Raw genomic sequence first — 16,899 nt, 5'->3', positions numbered from 1 at the left:
CATAATTGACTAATACTCAATAGATTATGCTTTAATCCATTCACATATAAAACATTTTTAATTTGTATGGAAGAGGTATTACCTATTGTACCAATACCTTCAATGTGACCTTTTGAATTGTCTCCAAAAGTCACTTCTCCTCCATTTTTGGCGTTAAGCTCAATGAACCGGCTTTTGTCTCCGGTCATATGTCTTGAGCATCCACTATCAAGGTACCATGAGTTTGAATTTGTTTCCCGTGCCTTGTAGCAATGCTCCTTTCCCTACAAACATAGATTAATTTTTGATTTTTGGTACCCAAATTCTTTTGGGTCCATATTCATTAGTTTCCAAAATCCTAGTTCCCTTAGGTATCCATTTTTGTAGGATATCTTTATCTTTAGTAGTAATGAGTCCTTTAGGAACCCATATACTTCTAAATATTTTACCATTTAAGGTTCGTTGAGGATTTCTATGATTGTAGTTTCTAAAATCTTTTCTAACAAAGTTGGATTTTGAATTTTCTCCTTTTTCAAAACGTTTTGTTCCAACTTTTTCAAAAGAGATTTTAAGATCATCAATTTTCTTTTGATGATCATCATTGACCTTTGAAAGTAAATTTTGCAAATCTAAATTTTTCTTTTCAAACTCTTCTAGTTTGATTTGCAAATCTTTAATTTTACTTTCAAGATCATTGTTGGTTTTGGATATGAGTTTATTTTCATTTTTCAATTTTGAAACATCATTTTATATTTTAAAAATAATTTCTCATAATCCGAAGCCAACCCATTATATTCCTCTAATAGCTCATCATAAGATAAATCATCAAAATCAGATGAGTTAGAGGTTACCTTAGAATCTTCCCCGAATGCCATCAAGCACAAGTTTGCTACTTCTTGTTCTCTTCATCGGAACCTTCTTCATCGCTCCATGTAGCCACATGAGCCTTGTGCTTATTCTTTGATTGACCCTTTTTCTTCAATTGTGGGCAATCATATTTGACATGCCCCGGCTTTTTGCATTCATAGCAAATGATTGGGTCCTTCTCTTTTGGTTCATTTTTGAGGCCTTCGTTTCGTTTGAATTTTCTTCCTTGGTAAGGTCTCATCATTTTTCTGAACCGTTTGGCAAACAATGCCATTTCCTCGTCATCATCATCATTAGAATCACTCTCATCTTTGTGGATTTGAGAGCAACTCCAATGTTTTTCTTCTTCTCCTTCTCCTTTGGTGTCTCTTCAACTTTATCAAGGTCCACCTCATCTTCAAGCATCATCTCATGAGTGAGGAGTGAACCGATAAGTTCTTCAAGAGTTAAGGACGATAGGTCCTTAGACTCGATGATTGCCGTCTTCTTTGATTGCCATGATTTTGGGAGGGAGTAGACTAACTTCCTCACAAGCTTTTCATTTGAGATGATCTCTCCATATGATTTGAGACCATTGACAATCGTTGAAAATCTATCCGTCATAGCTTTGATGTCTTCATTTGGTTTCATCCTGAAATTTTCATAGCTATGCGTTAGAATACTAATTTTTGATTTCTTTACCTCATCTGTACCTTCATGTGTGACTTGAAGTTTGTCCCATATTTCTTTGGCGGTTGTACACGATGAAACTCTTCCGTATTCATCTGGTCCAAGAGCACAAAAAATAATATGGATGGCTTTGGAGTTGAGCTGGAACATTCTTGTCTCTCCTTCACTCCACAACCTTGGATGAGTGAGAGGTTTGATGTATCCTTCTTCTACAGCATTCCATGCTCCCATGTCACTTGCTTGAATGAAGTACATCATTCTATTCTTCCAATAGGCATAGTTAGCTCCATTGAAGAAAGGAGGCTTGTTGACGGGCATCGAATCAAGACCGGAGTCGAAGTTTGAAGTGGAGGCCATTGATGACTTTGTAATCGATGTAACTCTTCCCGGATCGACTCAAGAGGCGATTAAACCTTCAAATGAGTTAGGCTCTGATACCAATTGTTGAGTTAATCGAATGACGAAATTGGCCAAGAGGGGGGTGAATTGGCAATAAAAATTTTGTGGAAGCTTTTGCAGAAAATTGAAAGCAATTGCACAGCGATTTACAGTGGTTCGACTTTCTCAAACAAAGTCTACGTCCACTACCTTAGCTATCCACACTAAGGATTTTCCAACAAATTCACTAATTTGTTCTTTCTTTTGAGGCCAAAGAGATAACCTTACAATTCCCTCAAGAGTATACCTCAACTCTTGAGAACACTCTTTTCTCAAAGAGAAGATTACAAATTTGCAAACTTACAAGAAAACCTCACAGGGTAAGATGTTTGCACAATTCTAGAACAAAGAAAAGAACACTCAAAGATGAATACAATTGAGCACAAAAAGTGTTCTTGAAAGCAAAATGAATATTGAATGAAAATGGGCTTGAAATGCTCAAACTTGAGGTTTGATGCTTTCTCTTTGATTCTCTCTTGATTCTAGTTGCTTGATGTTTCTTGTTTTTGATCAATGGCTTCTAAGCTTGCTTAAATACACCTTGAATCACTTCTGAACGTTGGGGATAATTAGAGAAGATATTATAGCCGTTTTAGTGTGAAAACATTTAATAAAACAGCTTGGACAGTGGGGGGAATCGGTTCCCTATCATGGGGAATCGGTTCCCTAAGTGTAAAATTCAAATATTTCGACCGTTGAACAGGGGGGAATCGGTACCCTCTTGGGGGGAATCGGTTCCCTCCGAGCATTCTGGAAATCTCGGAGCCAAACCATTCAGGGGGGAATCGGTTCCTCCTATGGGGGGGAATCGGTTCCCTCTGAGTATTCTGGAATTTTTTTGGCTTTGAATTGGTTCGAAATACTTTGTAAAATATTTTGAAATTGTTTTATGATTAAAACTTAATTTTACACTTAAGTAAGGATCAAAAATGATTTTTGAAATATTTGGAGTAATGTTTTGATATTCGAAATAGTTATATCGAATATACTTAGAAAATCATTTGGAAAATCTTAAAATCCATTTAACTTAATTTGTTATATCGAAATATTAAAATGTTTCAACAAAGAGGTCAGTAAAAATGGGCTCTCTACGAGGAAGGTGCCGATGTCGATCCTCCTACAGCACGACCCACTCGTGATGCCTCACCAGTCAATCTGTATCGGTCTTACCGCGTCTATCTGTGCTATGTAACTCGTCCATATTGCGAGGTGCTTCCGGAATTGGTTGAAAACAACCAAATTGCCGGAGCATGCGATCAGTGGAGTGCCACTCAACGATCGCATAACAGATCAAAGGGACCATCGCCATCCAAATATCTAATGGGCCCCTCAACTCAGGTGGGATCACCATCCTCACATCATCATCAGAATATGGCACACATTCAAACTAAAACAAATATATATAATTTTTATCAAAATAATAATCTAATTATAAAACTATAATCTAAAATCGATTTTTAAACATTAAAAGGCATACTTGTGTGCCAGTCTTCTGCTATATTAGCACCCTAATTTTTTCTAAATCATCAGGTAGCTCCTGATGATTTTTCCTATCAGTAGACCACCTATTCAAGGAAAACAAAATTTATTATACACTGTATAAAATGATTAATATACGAAACCAGTTTTATAATTAACCTCAAGAGTAGCGGAAATACGAATGGGTTCTTGACAACGGAACATAAAAAGGGCAATTGATACCATGCCCAAGACTGCAGCAGCAGGAGACATATGTCGATAGCATTTTTCCTGTAGTCAGTGGCTCGACACATCTCCCTATATAGGAAAGTCAAAACTGCCGAGCCCCAACTAAGTGATCCGACCATACGAAAGTCGTCAAGATGTCGCAACCACATACAGTGAACTTGGTTGCGCGATTTGTTCGGCATCAGCAACCCTCCTATCAGCTGCAGTATGCATGCCCGTGCATACATTTTAACTTCATCATCAGAGGCATCCTCGCTCAACTCCCGAAAATTGGCATCTAACCAATTTAACGGTATCCGACGACCGTTAAAACTTTCTGGGACACGTCCTAGATAGTCCCAGCACAAAGTAGTCCATGAACCGTGTGCCATCCCCGATATCACATCTCCATCCACCAGAAGCCCCAGGTGCATAGAAACATCCTCAACTGTAATCGTGCACTCTCCGCACAGAAGATGGAATATGTGGGTCTCCGGCCTCTACCGCTCCACTAAGGCAGAAATAAGGTACGGTTCTATCTTACAGTGACCCTCATATCTACCTATGCGACCGAATCCAGCCTCTACTAAATACGGCAAGACACGGCTAGGTATCACTAACTTAAGGTTCCTAATAAAAGGATCTAATACACGGTCCCTCTCCTAAAATTAAATAATTACAAAAATTAATTTTTAAACTAATAATCATACATTAAATTAAATAAATAAATAAATTATTACTAAAAATTTAAATTATATTAAAACGTTAAAATGTTATTGTATTAGTAAAATGTCGCGATATATGATTTTCATCCAAGTGAAGTAGACATCCTTCCATTTTATATCTGAAAAAAATTAATTAAATAAAATATTAAAAATTTAAATACTTAAATAAATTAAAAATAAAATATTAAATATAATAAAATATACCTTAAACCGTTAAAATAGAATATAAGAGTATTTGAGAGAAATTGAGAGTATTTGAGAGAATTTTAGAGGATTTGATGTGATGAAAGTGATTGTGAATTAGATATTTATAGGGAGGGGGTATTTATAGGGAGAGGATGGGGGGTGTGAACGGTCGGGGTAGGTGGGTAATTAAACTTAAGGCGCGTCACAGGGGGCGTGCCTTACTTACGCGTGACATATTTAAAGGTAAAGCATTTCCTCTGTCCCGCTCTATACCCCACGTAACGCCAGATCAACGTAAAGCGCGCTGCATGGGGCGTCTTACTATAAATAATGTTAAATCAAAAAATATAATCTAAAAAGTACTTAAAAATATAAATTCAAAGGGTGATATATCGAGAAAAAGCCTTATTCCTTCATCATCTCGTTTGCATTGTCATAATCGGCCATCGGATCCCTTTGAGTCAAACATTGGTGCATTGTGCATCATCATGTGTAGTCGTACTGGCTCTGTGGCTCACATGTCAATAAAATTTTGTGGGACATTTACTTTTGCTTTCACTGTTGGATTGGTATTCTTTTGCTTTTACTCTTTTCATCCCATTAAATATTATTATTATTGATTTTAAAAAGATAAAAAATTTTAATTTTAATCATGATTATTTTAAATATTTTAAACAATTAAATTTTATAAAATATATATTTAAAAATTACTTGATTTAAGGTTTTAAAATATATTTTTCATATTTTTATCAGTAATAAAATTTAAATAATAATGAGTTAAAGTTAAAAAAAATTTGACCAAAAAAATCAACAGTAGACAAATTTAATAGGACAGCGGGAGTAATATTTTATTCTTGATTACAAATTTGTATTACTATAAAGAGTTCATATTCTAATACATTGTTAGTGTTTGAGGTTTTTTCTTAAATAGATAGTGTTTAAGGTTTTATGCTTTACATCAATCATAATACTTTTTACGTCCCACTAAATGTTTATATTATTAACTTTTAAAAAGTTAAAAATTTTAAATTTTGACTATGATTATTTTAAATATTTTAAGTAATTAATTTTTATAAAATGTATATTTAAAAATTAATTGATTTAAGAATTTTAAAATATATTTTTTCATATTTTTAACAATAAAAAAATTTTAAATAATAAAGAGTCAAAGTTAAAAAAATTGACCAAAAAAAATCAACAACCATGGACGGATTTAATGGGACATAGATGGAGTACAATATAATTTACAAATTTTAAATAATTTCTTTTAATATAATATTAAACCTTTTGTGATAATTTAATCACTTAATTTAATTAAACAAAATAATTAATACTGCACCGGTGAATGCGCCATTTTAATCATAGTACTAATACATGTTAATACTGATATGTTTTGGAGTAATGGCATGATTTTATTGGTACTTTCAAATACTTTTTATATGAATTCAAAACCTATTTTAAATTTATTGAAATAAATAAAAAATTATTTGATTTGTTAATAAATTTAAAAAGTTATTTAAATATTTTATTTTGAAATATCAATTAAAAATTCAATTTATTAGTTTTTTAATCTCGCTCGTGAAATTAAAAAAAATCAGAGCTCTTCACATTTTAATTTGAATCGATATTATTCAATGCATATGGGTATAAATTGATAGGGAAAAAAATCTTAAACTACATATTTAGTCGTTTAACTATTCTTACAATATGGTTTTGGTCACCCAATTTTTCCAAAAAAACTATCATCAAATTTACGTTTTTGTTCCAATTAGGTAATCTATTATTAAAAAAATTAACGGTAATACTGATGTGTCACCATAAGATAACACCACATCATTACTAAAGAAAAAATTATCATATCAGTAGTTCTATTTATTTTTAACTATAAATGACTAAAACAAACAAAAATATAAGTTTAGTGATGATTAAAAAATAATTAGACGACTATAATAGAACTAAGAGAATAAATATACGATTAAATATGTAATTTATCTTTAGTTTAAAATGGTCATTGATATGACATAAGTTTGCTTGTATAGTACGTTTTTATATGTTTGTATCACGCGTTTTCTTTTGCCTTTTAACTTATTTTTCAAATCGTTTGATTGTTGTTTTCACTTATCGTTTTTAAGGGTTGATTTGATATCGCAATGACTAATCAGAAAAGCACTTATTTGTTATATTGTTAATCTTCTCTGCTTTAGACATTCGAATTAGTTTTGGAAGCACTTTATGTTTTCGTATGTAGTTTTTCACGCTGTTCGAGTCTGATTTACAGTCGATGGTCTTTCAGTAGCTTGGTTCCCTTTTGTGGTTCGTTTGTTTGATGCAATCATATATGTTCGTATCCATCTTTATTAGAGTTTATTGGTTAAATTTTAATCTTTTATTGTATGATACTTATGTGATCTTTAGTTACTAGTTTTGTTTCAATTATTATATGAAGTTATCTTAATTGTATACTTAATTTACGATTATGATTGTAAATATTTATTTTAATTGAGATATTTATTATTTTAAATCAAATTAGTGACTTTTATTAAAAAAAAATAGAGTGGAAGTAGGCGAAGGGCAATGAGAAATAAATTAATTATGGAGACAAATGGGGTCTTGTCTGTCCAAGTCAAAAAAATAATAATGTGGTTTTGTACTTGTAAATGTTAAAAGTAATTGAATACAAGTTAAAATGTGATTTCTTCCCTCCCTCTATTCCTAGATACTTCAGTTAAATTGGAAGTTGAAAGTTGCACACTCATTATTTGCTACTCATTTTGTTCTTAACAGTCATGGTCCACCCAAATATGGACAGAGAGCTGTTTGGAAACGGTTATAATTTTTATAAATATTAAAGTTTAATATATTTTAGACTTTTTTATATTTTTATTAATAATTTAATTATATATTTTCTAATGCGAAATTTTACATTCGTTCTTAATCCCGTTCATTCTCTTATTTATATTTATACTAATCTTTAATGGCGTGGATACAAATACAGCTTAAATTATTAAATATGTTGAAATTTAAAATACTTATGTATAATTTTAATTTTTATTCAAGTATGGTGTATCGTATTATTTTATAAGTTTATTTTAGTTTTATAATATTTTATTTTTAAATTATAAAATTTTATTATAAGAGATATTAGTGGAGTAGGTCCCGTGTGGAACTCATCCCATTTTGTGCCTAATTGGACGGGATGAGTATAAATTGTGTGGGTGATGGAACAGAGATGAGGACAAAATTTACACCCAGTGTGGATGGTAGAGCATGTGTGAGTATGATCTTGTACTCGTTTCATTCTCGATGTCTCACATCATTGTTTGCATTTGGATATTGTATAAGAACTTTAGTTTCCGGATATTTTTGACCTCATGTTGAAGTTATATTTTAATTTACTAACTAAAATATCACAATTAATTTTTTTATAGAAGTCGTTAGTTTTATTAAAAAAAAGAAAATATTGAGAATTATAATGAAGATTTACAATCATAATCATACTAAAAATATAATTAAGACATTTTTCTATTATCATTGATACAAAAAATTAATCACTTGAGATCATACAAGGACCATACAGAGATTGTTCAAAAAACAAGGACCATGGAAGGAAAAGATTAAAAATCCAACCAAAAACTCAAACAAAAAGTAGATATGACTTTTATGAGCAAATGAACCAAAAAGAGAGAGATCACGTGACTGAAAGCCTACAAAAAAAATCAAAAATCAAATCGAGTGACGTGAGAAAACCATCCACGAACACATACCACATATCGAAATCCAATCTGAGTGTCTACAACAGTGAAGATCAATAGAATAACAAATAAACGTCATCTTGATTAATCGAAGCGGCGTCTAATACAATCAATGAAGAAAGATAAACTAAAAGAATCAGTCAAATGACTGATAAAGAAGACTAGAAACATACCAAAAGGCTGTCATAAAAGCATAATTAATAAAAAAACAAAGAGTAAAAAAATAATGAATTCATGCAGTGAACGATCAACACCAAAATTAATATCACCGTCTATTAAATAAAGATGAAAAAAAAGGATGAGCAACACTTACGAAGAGTAAAGAAAAAACCTAGTCTGACTTATTTTTTTTTTTTAAATGATAACGATTGCAATAATGTCACAAGTGTGATGAGAGGCCGACTGACAAGTATTTCATAATTTTTCATAAAAAATACACTTTATATATCTCCACCTATAAGGTGAACAGCTTGGCTTACAGCACAGCGTGTTCTCCACCACACCGGCTGGTTGATGCATTGGATTTGGTCCTTTGAATGAATAAGAGAGGGGCTTTGTATAGACACCTTTGAGCCATATTCGTTGCCCTATGCTCACCATTATTTCATTTCATTCTTTTTATGGGTTCTAGCTCCAAAGAATATATGCATAGAGCTATATCGATTTACATACTCTCGTTGACCAAACGACTAGGTATACCACGCCACATATCATCCCCTCTTTTCATAAAAGAAGAAGAAAAAAAAGGGAAAGATTTAGTGATCATGCCGTAATGTGATACTTATAAATATATTATATGAAGTGGATCGTTAGTGTATCATGTGAGTGGTGGGGAAAATAATTCTAGTCTTTGAAAATCGTGGGACAAGGATGATTTTAATCTTATGGTCTGCAGGACGAGGATGATTTTAATTTTTATACCCACAATATATCGAGGGCGAAGATAAAATGAAAATTCTTAGTGAAAATGAGTGCGGGAGGAGCATGCATATTCACAATCGTTCCACTCAATTGACATCCATTTTATTATGTTAAAAAATAATAATTTTCTCCTCAAATAATTATTTCATAATTTTTTATTTTTTATTGAACTCTTTTAAAAAATAAAAACATTTCATATATGTATATACAATTTTAATTTAATAATACAATTGTTATTATAATAACTTAAAGAGTACACATTTTAAGATAAAAATTTAGGAAATATATAGAAACAAAAATTTCATAATTTAAAACTTGTGATTAGAATCTGAAGTTGCCAACCTTACATGGAGTCTTCTTTGTGTCAATATATATAATTAAAAAAAATTCAATATTTTTTAAAATAGTCCAACCAAAAAATGTCACGTGAAATGAGAAGTGTGCAAGGCCATGGATACGTTAAACGCATTAAAAATCAATCTTAAAAGGAAATTTAAAGATGCGCCCACAGGCACAGTCCTCTTACTTCAATGAAAAAAGTAGGAAAAGAGACAAAGAAAGGGAGAAGGGGTTATAAGGCACAGCCTTGTTACTCTTAATTAATCCTCTCCACTCTCCCTTTGTGGGGGTATTGAGAGGTGAAGGAAATAAAATGAAAGACATTGGGACAACTGTGTCCTGCTGTTCCTTGTAGTTTTGGCCCTTAATTCCTTGCCCACCTTCCTCATTTTTCCTAAAATCAAACCCCTTGTATATAAAATATAAATAATTTTATTCTAAGTCATTTCAGAGGAACCAATAATATATATTACAAAATGTAAATTAATTTATAAATATCAATCTATTAGGTGGTCTCAACAGTAAAAATATATATATTATTTCCCCTAAATGTCACGGGTTCAAACAATTACAAATGTAAATGACAACTTAAATATATAAAGACTAATTTATCATTGAACTATCATTGTTATATACATTTTATGTTCATATTAATGATATTTATTATTAATATTGACAATAATATTTATTTTTATATATCATTTATCTGAATTATTTGATTGGATTATAATATTTTTCTTGTATAGTCATATTTTATTCTCAAGTGACTAGTTTATACATTTTAATGAATTTAAAGTGATTGGGAAAAAGGAGGATGAAGATTGCACGCGCCATGAGTGAGTTTGAAAGAGAGGAATGGCATTGGCAGCTTTTGCTTTTAAAAGTTTACTTCTTTTTGAACAATGTCATCAAAGAATGACTGTCTGCTGAATGGTTAATTTATAAAAAGATAAGGGTGTTGGAATCCTCAATAAAGCAAATAATTTTATTAAAAAAACAACATTCACGGCTCAATGGCAAATAATAAAATATTTAAACACACCCATCTTTGAGATCCTCACATTCTTAATCCCTTCGACATTAATTTTTGGGACATTTGCTCCATGGGAATGTTTGGTTCTCTCTTGCCCCAAGCAAACACAATGAAATTGGAGTGCTGATATGATAAATTTTCTTTTCAATGTTTGAATATACATTAAAGTAGAATAAAATTTAAGGATTTATATGTAATTAGGGATAGATCAAAGGAAAATTATTAGTGACCGTAAACTCCAAATAAATCTAAATTATCACTATTGATAATTTATTTTTGTTCTTGTTTCCTCTTAAAACTTTTAAAGTTTTACTTCATAAAATAAAATTATAGGTAGATCCTATATATAATGGAATAATTTAGGCATTATTCTTAATCTTTCTTACGTATACACCTTTTCTATGCACATTAAATGCTGTTGGAGGTGGAGAATTATGATGAAAATCATTTAGAAAAAACCTGGAATTACCTAATGTGTTATTGTCTTTGGAATATAATGGGATTTGGTTTAGTCTTGTTGTTTTTAGATTGTGGGTATTCAGAATTCTTTTTTTCTCTCTTACATCTCTCCTGTCTGTCCATATGATAGGCAATGCATGCCACTCCACTTTCCTAGTACAACCAATAAATCTGTCTTTTTTTTCTTTTTCTTTTTTCTCTTTAACCTTTTTTTAGTCCTTGTGGTATGACACAAGGTTTGAGCGAATGGCATGGAAAGCATCAAATAATGTGCTTTTGCTGTGATCTAAGACTCTCCATTCAAACTTGGGTTTTCTGATAAAACTATCAGTTGAGACTTGGGGGGGGGGGAACTGTCTTGTTTTCTTGTTTCTTTGTTTCTGCCGGTGAGGTTGATAATGGCAATGAGGAGAAAACAAGTGGATTTTTATTTCATGGTTTTCTTATGGTTCTGGGTTCCCATTAATGGATTGCTTTCTCCTAAAGGTGTAAACTATGAAGGTAAAAACAAGGGGAAATTTGTTCTTCTTTGGGTTTTCTTTATCATTAATTGAGATATTCTCTGATCATCTGTGTTTTTCTTTTTCAGTGCAAGCTTTAATGGCAATAAAGGCGGCTCTGCATGATCCTCATGGTGTTCTTGATAATTGGGATGGCGATGCCGTTGATCCATGTAGTTGGGCTATGGTTACTTGTTCACCTGAAAGCCTGGTTATTGGACTGTAAGATGTTTTTTTTCTTCTTACAACCTTAAAATTCACGACAACATTTAAGGAATTGTTGTTGAATGAATAAAATCGGTCTTGTTTCAGGGGCAGTCCAAGCCAGAATCTATCTGGTTCGTTATCTTCAAGCATTGGGAACTTGACAAATCTCCGGATTGTGTGAGTAATAAAACCAAATACGCTGAGTGCATGAATTTTGTACCTGGATTCTAACATTGATGATGGTATGAACCCATTTTTTGCAGGCTGTTGCAGAATAATAACATAACTGGACCGATTCCTTCCGAGCTGGGGAAGCTCTCAAAGATTCAAACACTTGATCTTTCTGATAATTCCTTCACCGGGGAAGTTCCTACATCTTTAGGCAACCTAAGGACCCTCCAATACATGTAAGTTATGTTCGAAAAATTGAACATACTCATGTTCAACGATCATGTCGGTGCTATTTTCGGATTAAATTTAACATATGAGGGCTGCAAATTTTGATTGCAGGAGGCTAAACAACAACAGTCTCTCTGGTGCATTCCCATCATCTTTGGCTAACATGACTCGGCTTGCCTTCCTGTAAGCCTCTTTAAGTTCTCTAATTTTCCTCTTAGAGCAATTATATGTATGGGATTGGAATATGATTCCATGTATTTAAAAATTTTGTGTTTCAGTGACTTGTCATACAACAATCTGAGCGGACCAGTTCCCAGATTTGCTGCTAAAACATTCAGGTATGTTCCATCTAATTTAACCTTAAGTCTTATGTTACTCGCACTAGAGTGTGAATGTCAGATGCCGGTATATTCACAACATAGTGTAAGTCTCGAAGATTAAGTTGATAAAATTTTCTCCTTTATCATGTTGTTGCAGCATAGTGGGGAATCCTTTAATCTGTCCCACTGGTGCTGAACCAGAATGCAATGGGATGACATTGATGCCAATGTCCATGAACTTGAACAACACAGAAGGTTTTGGATTTTTATCTTACGAAGCCGAAATTTTGATTTTTGCTTACGTACTCTAATGATTTAACTGACTTCAACCCTCTTTCATTCTCAAGCTACTCAGCCTTCCGGCAGATCCCAAAGTCATAAGATAGCCATTGCCTTTGGTTCAAGCATCGGATGCGTGTCCCTGATGTTTCTTGTACTTGGAATACTACTATGGTGGAGACGAAGGCGGAATGAACAAATTTTCTTTGATGTTAAAGGTTTGAAATTGTAAAGCTTATTACAAAAATGATTTCATCAATGGGTAACTAATACTTGCGATTGGTGTCTTTTTGTTTCGTATTTCAGATCGGCATCACGAAGAAGTTTCACTCGGAAACTTGAGGCGGTTCCAATTCAGGGAACTTCAGATTGCAACACAAAATTTCAGCGTCAAGAATATTCTAGGAAAAGGTGGTTTCGGGAATGTGTACAAGGGAGTCCTGCAAGATGGAACAATAGTAGCCGTTAAGAGGCTTAAAGACGGTAATGCCGCAGGTGGAGAGATTCAATTCCAGACTGAAGTTGAGATGATCAGCCTTGCAGTGCACCGGAACCTTCTTCGGCTTTACGGATTTTGCATAACATCCACAGAGAAACTTCTTGTTTATCCATACATGTCGAACGGTAGTGTTGCATCTCGTCTCAAAGGTAACATAAGAAGAGTTCCCCGATTTTTGTATAAGCCATAACTTGGCAATGATGTATTTCAGTAGGTGAACTGAACCAGTGTTGTTCGTGACAGGCAAACCGGCATTGGATTGGGGCACAAGGAAGCGAATTGCTCTCGGAGCTGCCAGGGGATTGTTATACCTTCACGAGCAATGCGATCCAAAGATAATCCATCGGGATGTCAAAGCAGCGAATATATTGCTCGATGATTACTGTGAGGCAGTGGTTGGAGATTTCGGGTTAGCAAAGCTTTTGGATCACCAGGATTCACATGTTACAACAGCTGTGAGAGGCACCGTGGGACATATTGCTCCGGAGTACCTCTCCACTGGCCAGTCTTCAGACAAAACAGATGTGTTTGGATTTGGAATTCTATTGCTCGAGTTAATCACAGGTCAAAGAGCATTAGAATTCGGAAAGGCTGCTAACCAGAAAGGAGCAATGCTTGATTGGGTGAGTATAATTTCTGTTTAGACTACTCGAGCTCGAGGGTGTCACATATGAATTTGTTTCTGACTTGGCTAGTCCGTACTTTTCTATGTTTTACCATGCATTTGCATCACCTGGCATCGCTTTCTTCCCAAAAGACATAGGATGTGCCATACACAGTTTATACATCTGAAGACCATCCTTTCATATTCGACGAGGATTAATGCATGTTCTCCCTCACATCATCACATAGTGCCTAATCATGGACTCCTCCATTTTCATCTACTCTTCCTTCAAGGTTGGTCGATTTGGAGTCATGATTAGTCCACTTTGCCTATGCCATCGTTGAAATACTCGGCACAAATCGATCAAGTCAAGGGTCATCTACGGTTAATTGAAATTCCACCACTCTTTTACCAAAAAGAACATGTCTTATACACCCAAGGACATGTTTCTTGGTCCATGATACTTGAAGCAAAATAAGATTCGGAGCATCATAGATATCACCTAATCTTCTTTCCTCGAATTCTTGAATTCTATCTTGTTCAGATTCTTCATTTTTGTATATAGTTGTCCGGTACTCGTGTCTAACACGTTGAAATTAAATATGACCTCTAAGAACCGCCAAATGCATGGAAAAACTTAGAATATCGAAATATATTGTCAAATATACTCTCGTATCCAACACTTTGGTGTAACATAGCTTGAGTTGCCATGAACTGAACACTAGAATTTAACACGAATTACCGATTGCAGGTAAGGAAAATTCATCAGGAAAAGAAGCTTGAAGTGCTTGTTGACAAGGATCTCAAGAACAACTACGATCGAATCGAGCTCGAAGAGATGGTTCAAGTAGCATTATTATGCACACAATACCTTCCGGGCCATAGGCCAAAAATGTCCGAAGTGGTTCGAATGCTCGAAGGTGATGGTTTAGCCGAAAGATGGGAAGCTTCACAAAGAAGTGAATCAACCAAATGCAAGCCTACCCAGGAATTCTCATCATCGGACCGATATTCTGATCTCACCGACGACTCTTCATTACTTGTTCAAGCCATGGAACTCTCCGGACCAAGGTGAACCAGAGTTCCAAGTCCTTATAAAACTCGAGTATAAATCATTTTTCTAAGAGATTCGAATGAGAGTTAGAAAATAATAGCTAAAACTCCTATATTTTGCATAATAGTAGCTTAGCATAGGTTAAAAGAGGCTTTGATTCTTTGTTTCCACTGCAATTGTACAGATTTATTTCTAAGAAGACATTATTGAATATCTGAGGGATCGTATTGTGAATTTTTGTGTAAGACCAAACATTCTTCAATGGGGTCTTGTCTGTACTTTTAAATATTTGGATAGTCTTGTGCTTATGTAACTTTAATTATAGTGTTATGATCCTCTTTTAATCTAATTAGTTTATTTAGTTATTTTTAAAGACTTCCAATAGATTTTTTGTGAATTTAAGCCTACAACTATCATTGTTGTTGATAATTATATTATTTTATCTTCGCTATTTCTAATTAATTTGTGATTGATAACAACGATTAATTAAATTATCACATCTTTAGATAACTTGTAATTAAAAAGTAAACAAAGTAAAACATTTAACCTTAAAAAGAATGACTTATAGTTAAATTTTATTAAACTTATATAGGCGTAAGCTACTTGGATAACAAGGAAACAATCCTTCCTTTATCTCCAAGTAATCGACTTATTCAAAGTCTTACTCCCTCTGTCCCATAAAACATGCTATTATTGACTTGTTCGAGTCAATTTTTTAAACTTTGGTTAGTTATTATTTAAATTTTGTTATTCATAAAAATATGTCAAAATATATTTTAAAAAACTTCAATAAAATAGTTTTTAAATATATATTTATAAAATTTAATTATTTAAAATATTTATAATAGTAATGGTCAAAGTTTAAAAAATTTGACTTCTAACAAGTCAGTAAGATACAATTTTTTATGGGGCTGAGGGAGTATTTCCTTAAGAAAACATAATCCTAAAAAATAAGATAAACGTAATTATAATTGTAACGATAATGAAATCATATGAATGACACATGATAATTAAAATACATAATTTAGTTTATATCTAATCAAAATTAAACATCAAAATGTAACTCAATATGATGTAAGAATGACCCAAAACTCTTCAACATAAAATTCGTGTATATAAATTTTTTATGTAACGTTCGTCAAATTCATAATATCTTGGACTGCCGATGCAACTCAGTATGACGTAAGAATGATCTAAAAAATATGCTTATGTAATTTTCAACTTATGTAATAATTTCTTTGAAAGGTTGAAATAAATATTTGGGTACCATTCATAAAATTTGTTGAAATCTAATGATATTTTCAACCAGTGGTGGATGAAAGCATCCTTAGGCTAGGTATGTGTCTACTTAGAATCTGAGTTTTTTTTATGTTAGATGTTTATTTTACTATGAGTGTCTATCTTAAAATTTTATTTGTGTCTACTCTGTAGACATTAAATTTTTACCTATTTTATTTTTATTATTATAATTATTATAATTGTTATAATTATTATAATTATTACTATTATTATTATATTTTTATTAATAAATATTATTATTACATATTACAGGCCCAATACCCGAATCCCAATTACAACAGTACCCAATATTCCAGACCCAATACCCAGAGCCCAGTTCTGGCCCAACTGAGCTAGCCCAATGATACCCTAAATTGATTAGGATTTGATCTCAGCTCCAGCCGCCAGTAATCATCCACCGTTGGATCTGATAAGATCCAACGGTCCAGAAGCCTTCAGCTGAAACCCTAGGGTTATGATACCCTAGGGTTATGATACCATAGGGACACGCAGCCGCCGCCTCTGTTGCCGTCGCTCTACTCCGCTTCATATACTGCCACGACGCCAGCCGAGAGCTTCCAGAAGATTCAAAACCAGCCGTCCACGTTAAAGGCCACTGTGAGTCACCACTAAAGTTTGGTGACTCACCAAACTGCCACTCTATTATCCGGTCCAAGATGATCGTCGGTGATGGCTATAAAGCCA

General features: G+C 33.1%; 1 protein-coding gene across 1 annotated transcript; it reads left to right on the top strand.

Annotated features, from left to right (window-relative positions):
* Window positions 1-11,218: 11,218 nt before the first annotated feature.
* LOC120139193 (protein NSP-INTERACTING KINASE 1-like) lies at window positions 11,219-15,161 on the top strand. The gene is made up of 12 exons (XM_039154505.1): window positions 11,219-11,241; window positions 11,440-11,555; window positions 11,644-11,776; window positions 11,867-11,938; window positions 12,025-12,168; window positions 12,272-12,343; window positions 12,439-12,498; window positions 12,638-12,735; window positions 12,828-12,977; window positions 13,066-13,407; window positions 13,502-13,881; window positions 14,614-15,161. The coding sequence occupies exons 2-12, from the start codon at window positions 11,453-11,455 to the stop codon at window positions 14,935-14,937; spliced, it is 1,878 nt and encodes a 625-aa protein (XP_039010436.1). The 5' UTR covers window positions 11,219-11,241; window positions 11,440-11,452; the 3' UTR covers window positions 14,938-15,161.
* The last annotated feature ends 1,738 nt before the right edge of the window (window positions 15,162-16,899 follow it).

This window comes from Hibiscus syriacus, unplaced genomic scaffold (assembly GCF_006381635.1).
Source record: "Hibiscus syriacus cultivar Baekdansim isolate YM2019G1 unplaced genomic scaffold, ASM638163v2 tig00110730_pilon, whole genome shotgun sequence".
In the NCBI taxonomy this organism is placed as follows: Eukaryota; Viridiplantae; Streptophyta; class Magnoliopsida; order Malvales; family Malvaceae; genus Hibiscus; species Hibiscus syriacus.
Note: the sequence above shows the minus strand (reverse complement) of the source record. Positions and strands in the feature narration are given on the sequence as shown.

Bases quoted from the DNA above. Each gene is read 5' to 3' on its own strand.
- LOC120139193 (XM_039154505.1), top strand. From the start codon at position 11,453: ATGGCAATGAGGAGAAAACAAGTGGATTTTTATTTCATGGTTTTCTTA. The intron at 12,978-13,065 runs GTTTGAAATTGT...TTCGTATTTCAG, and splicing joins AATTTTCTTTGATGTTAAAG to ATCGGCATCACGAAGAAGTT. The intron at 13,408-13,501 runs GTAACATAAGAA...TGTTCGTGACAG, and splicing joins TGTTGCATCTCGTCTCAAAG to GCAAACCGGCATTGGATTGG.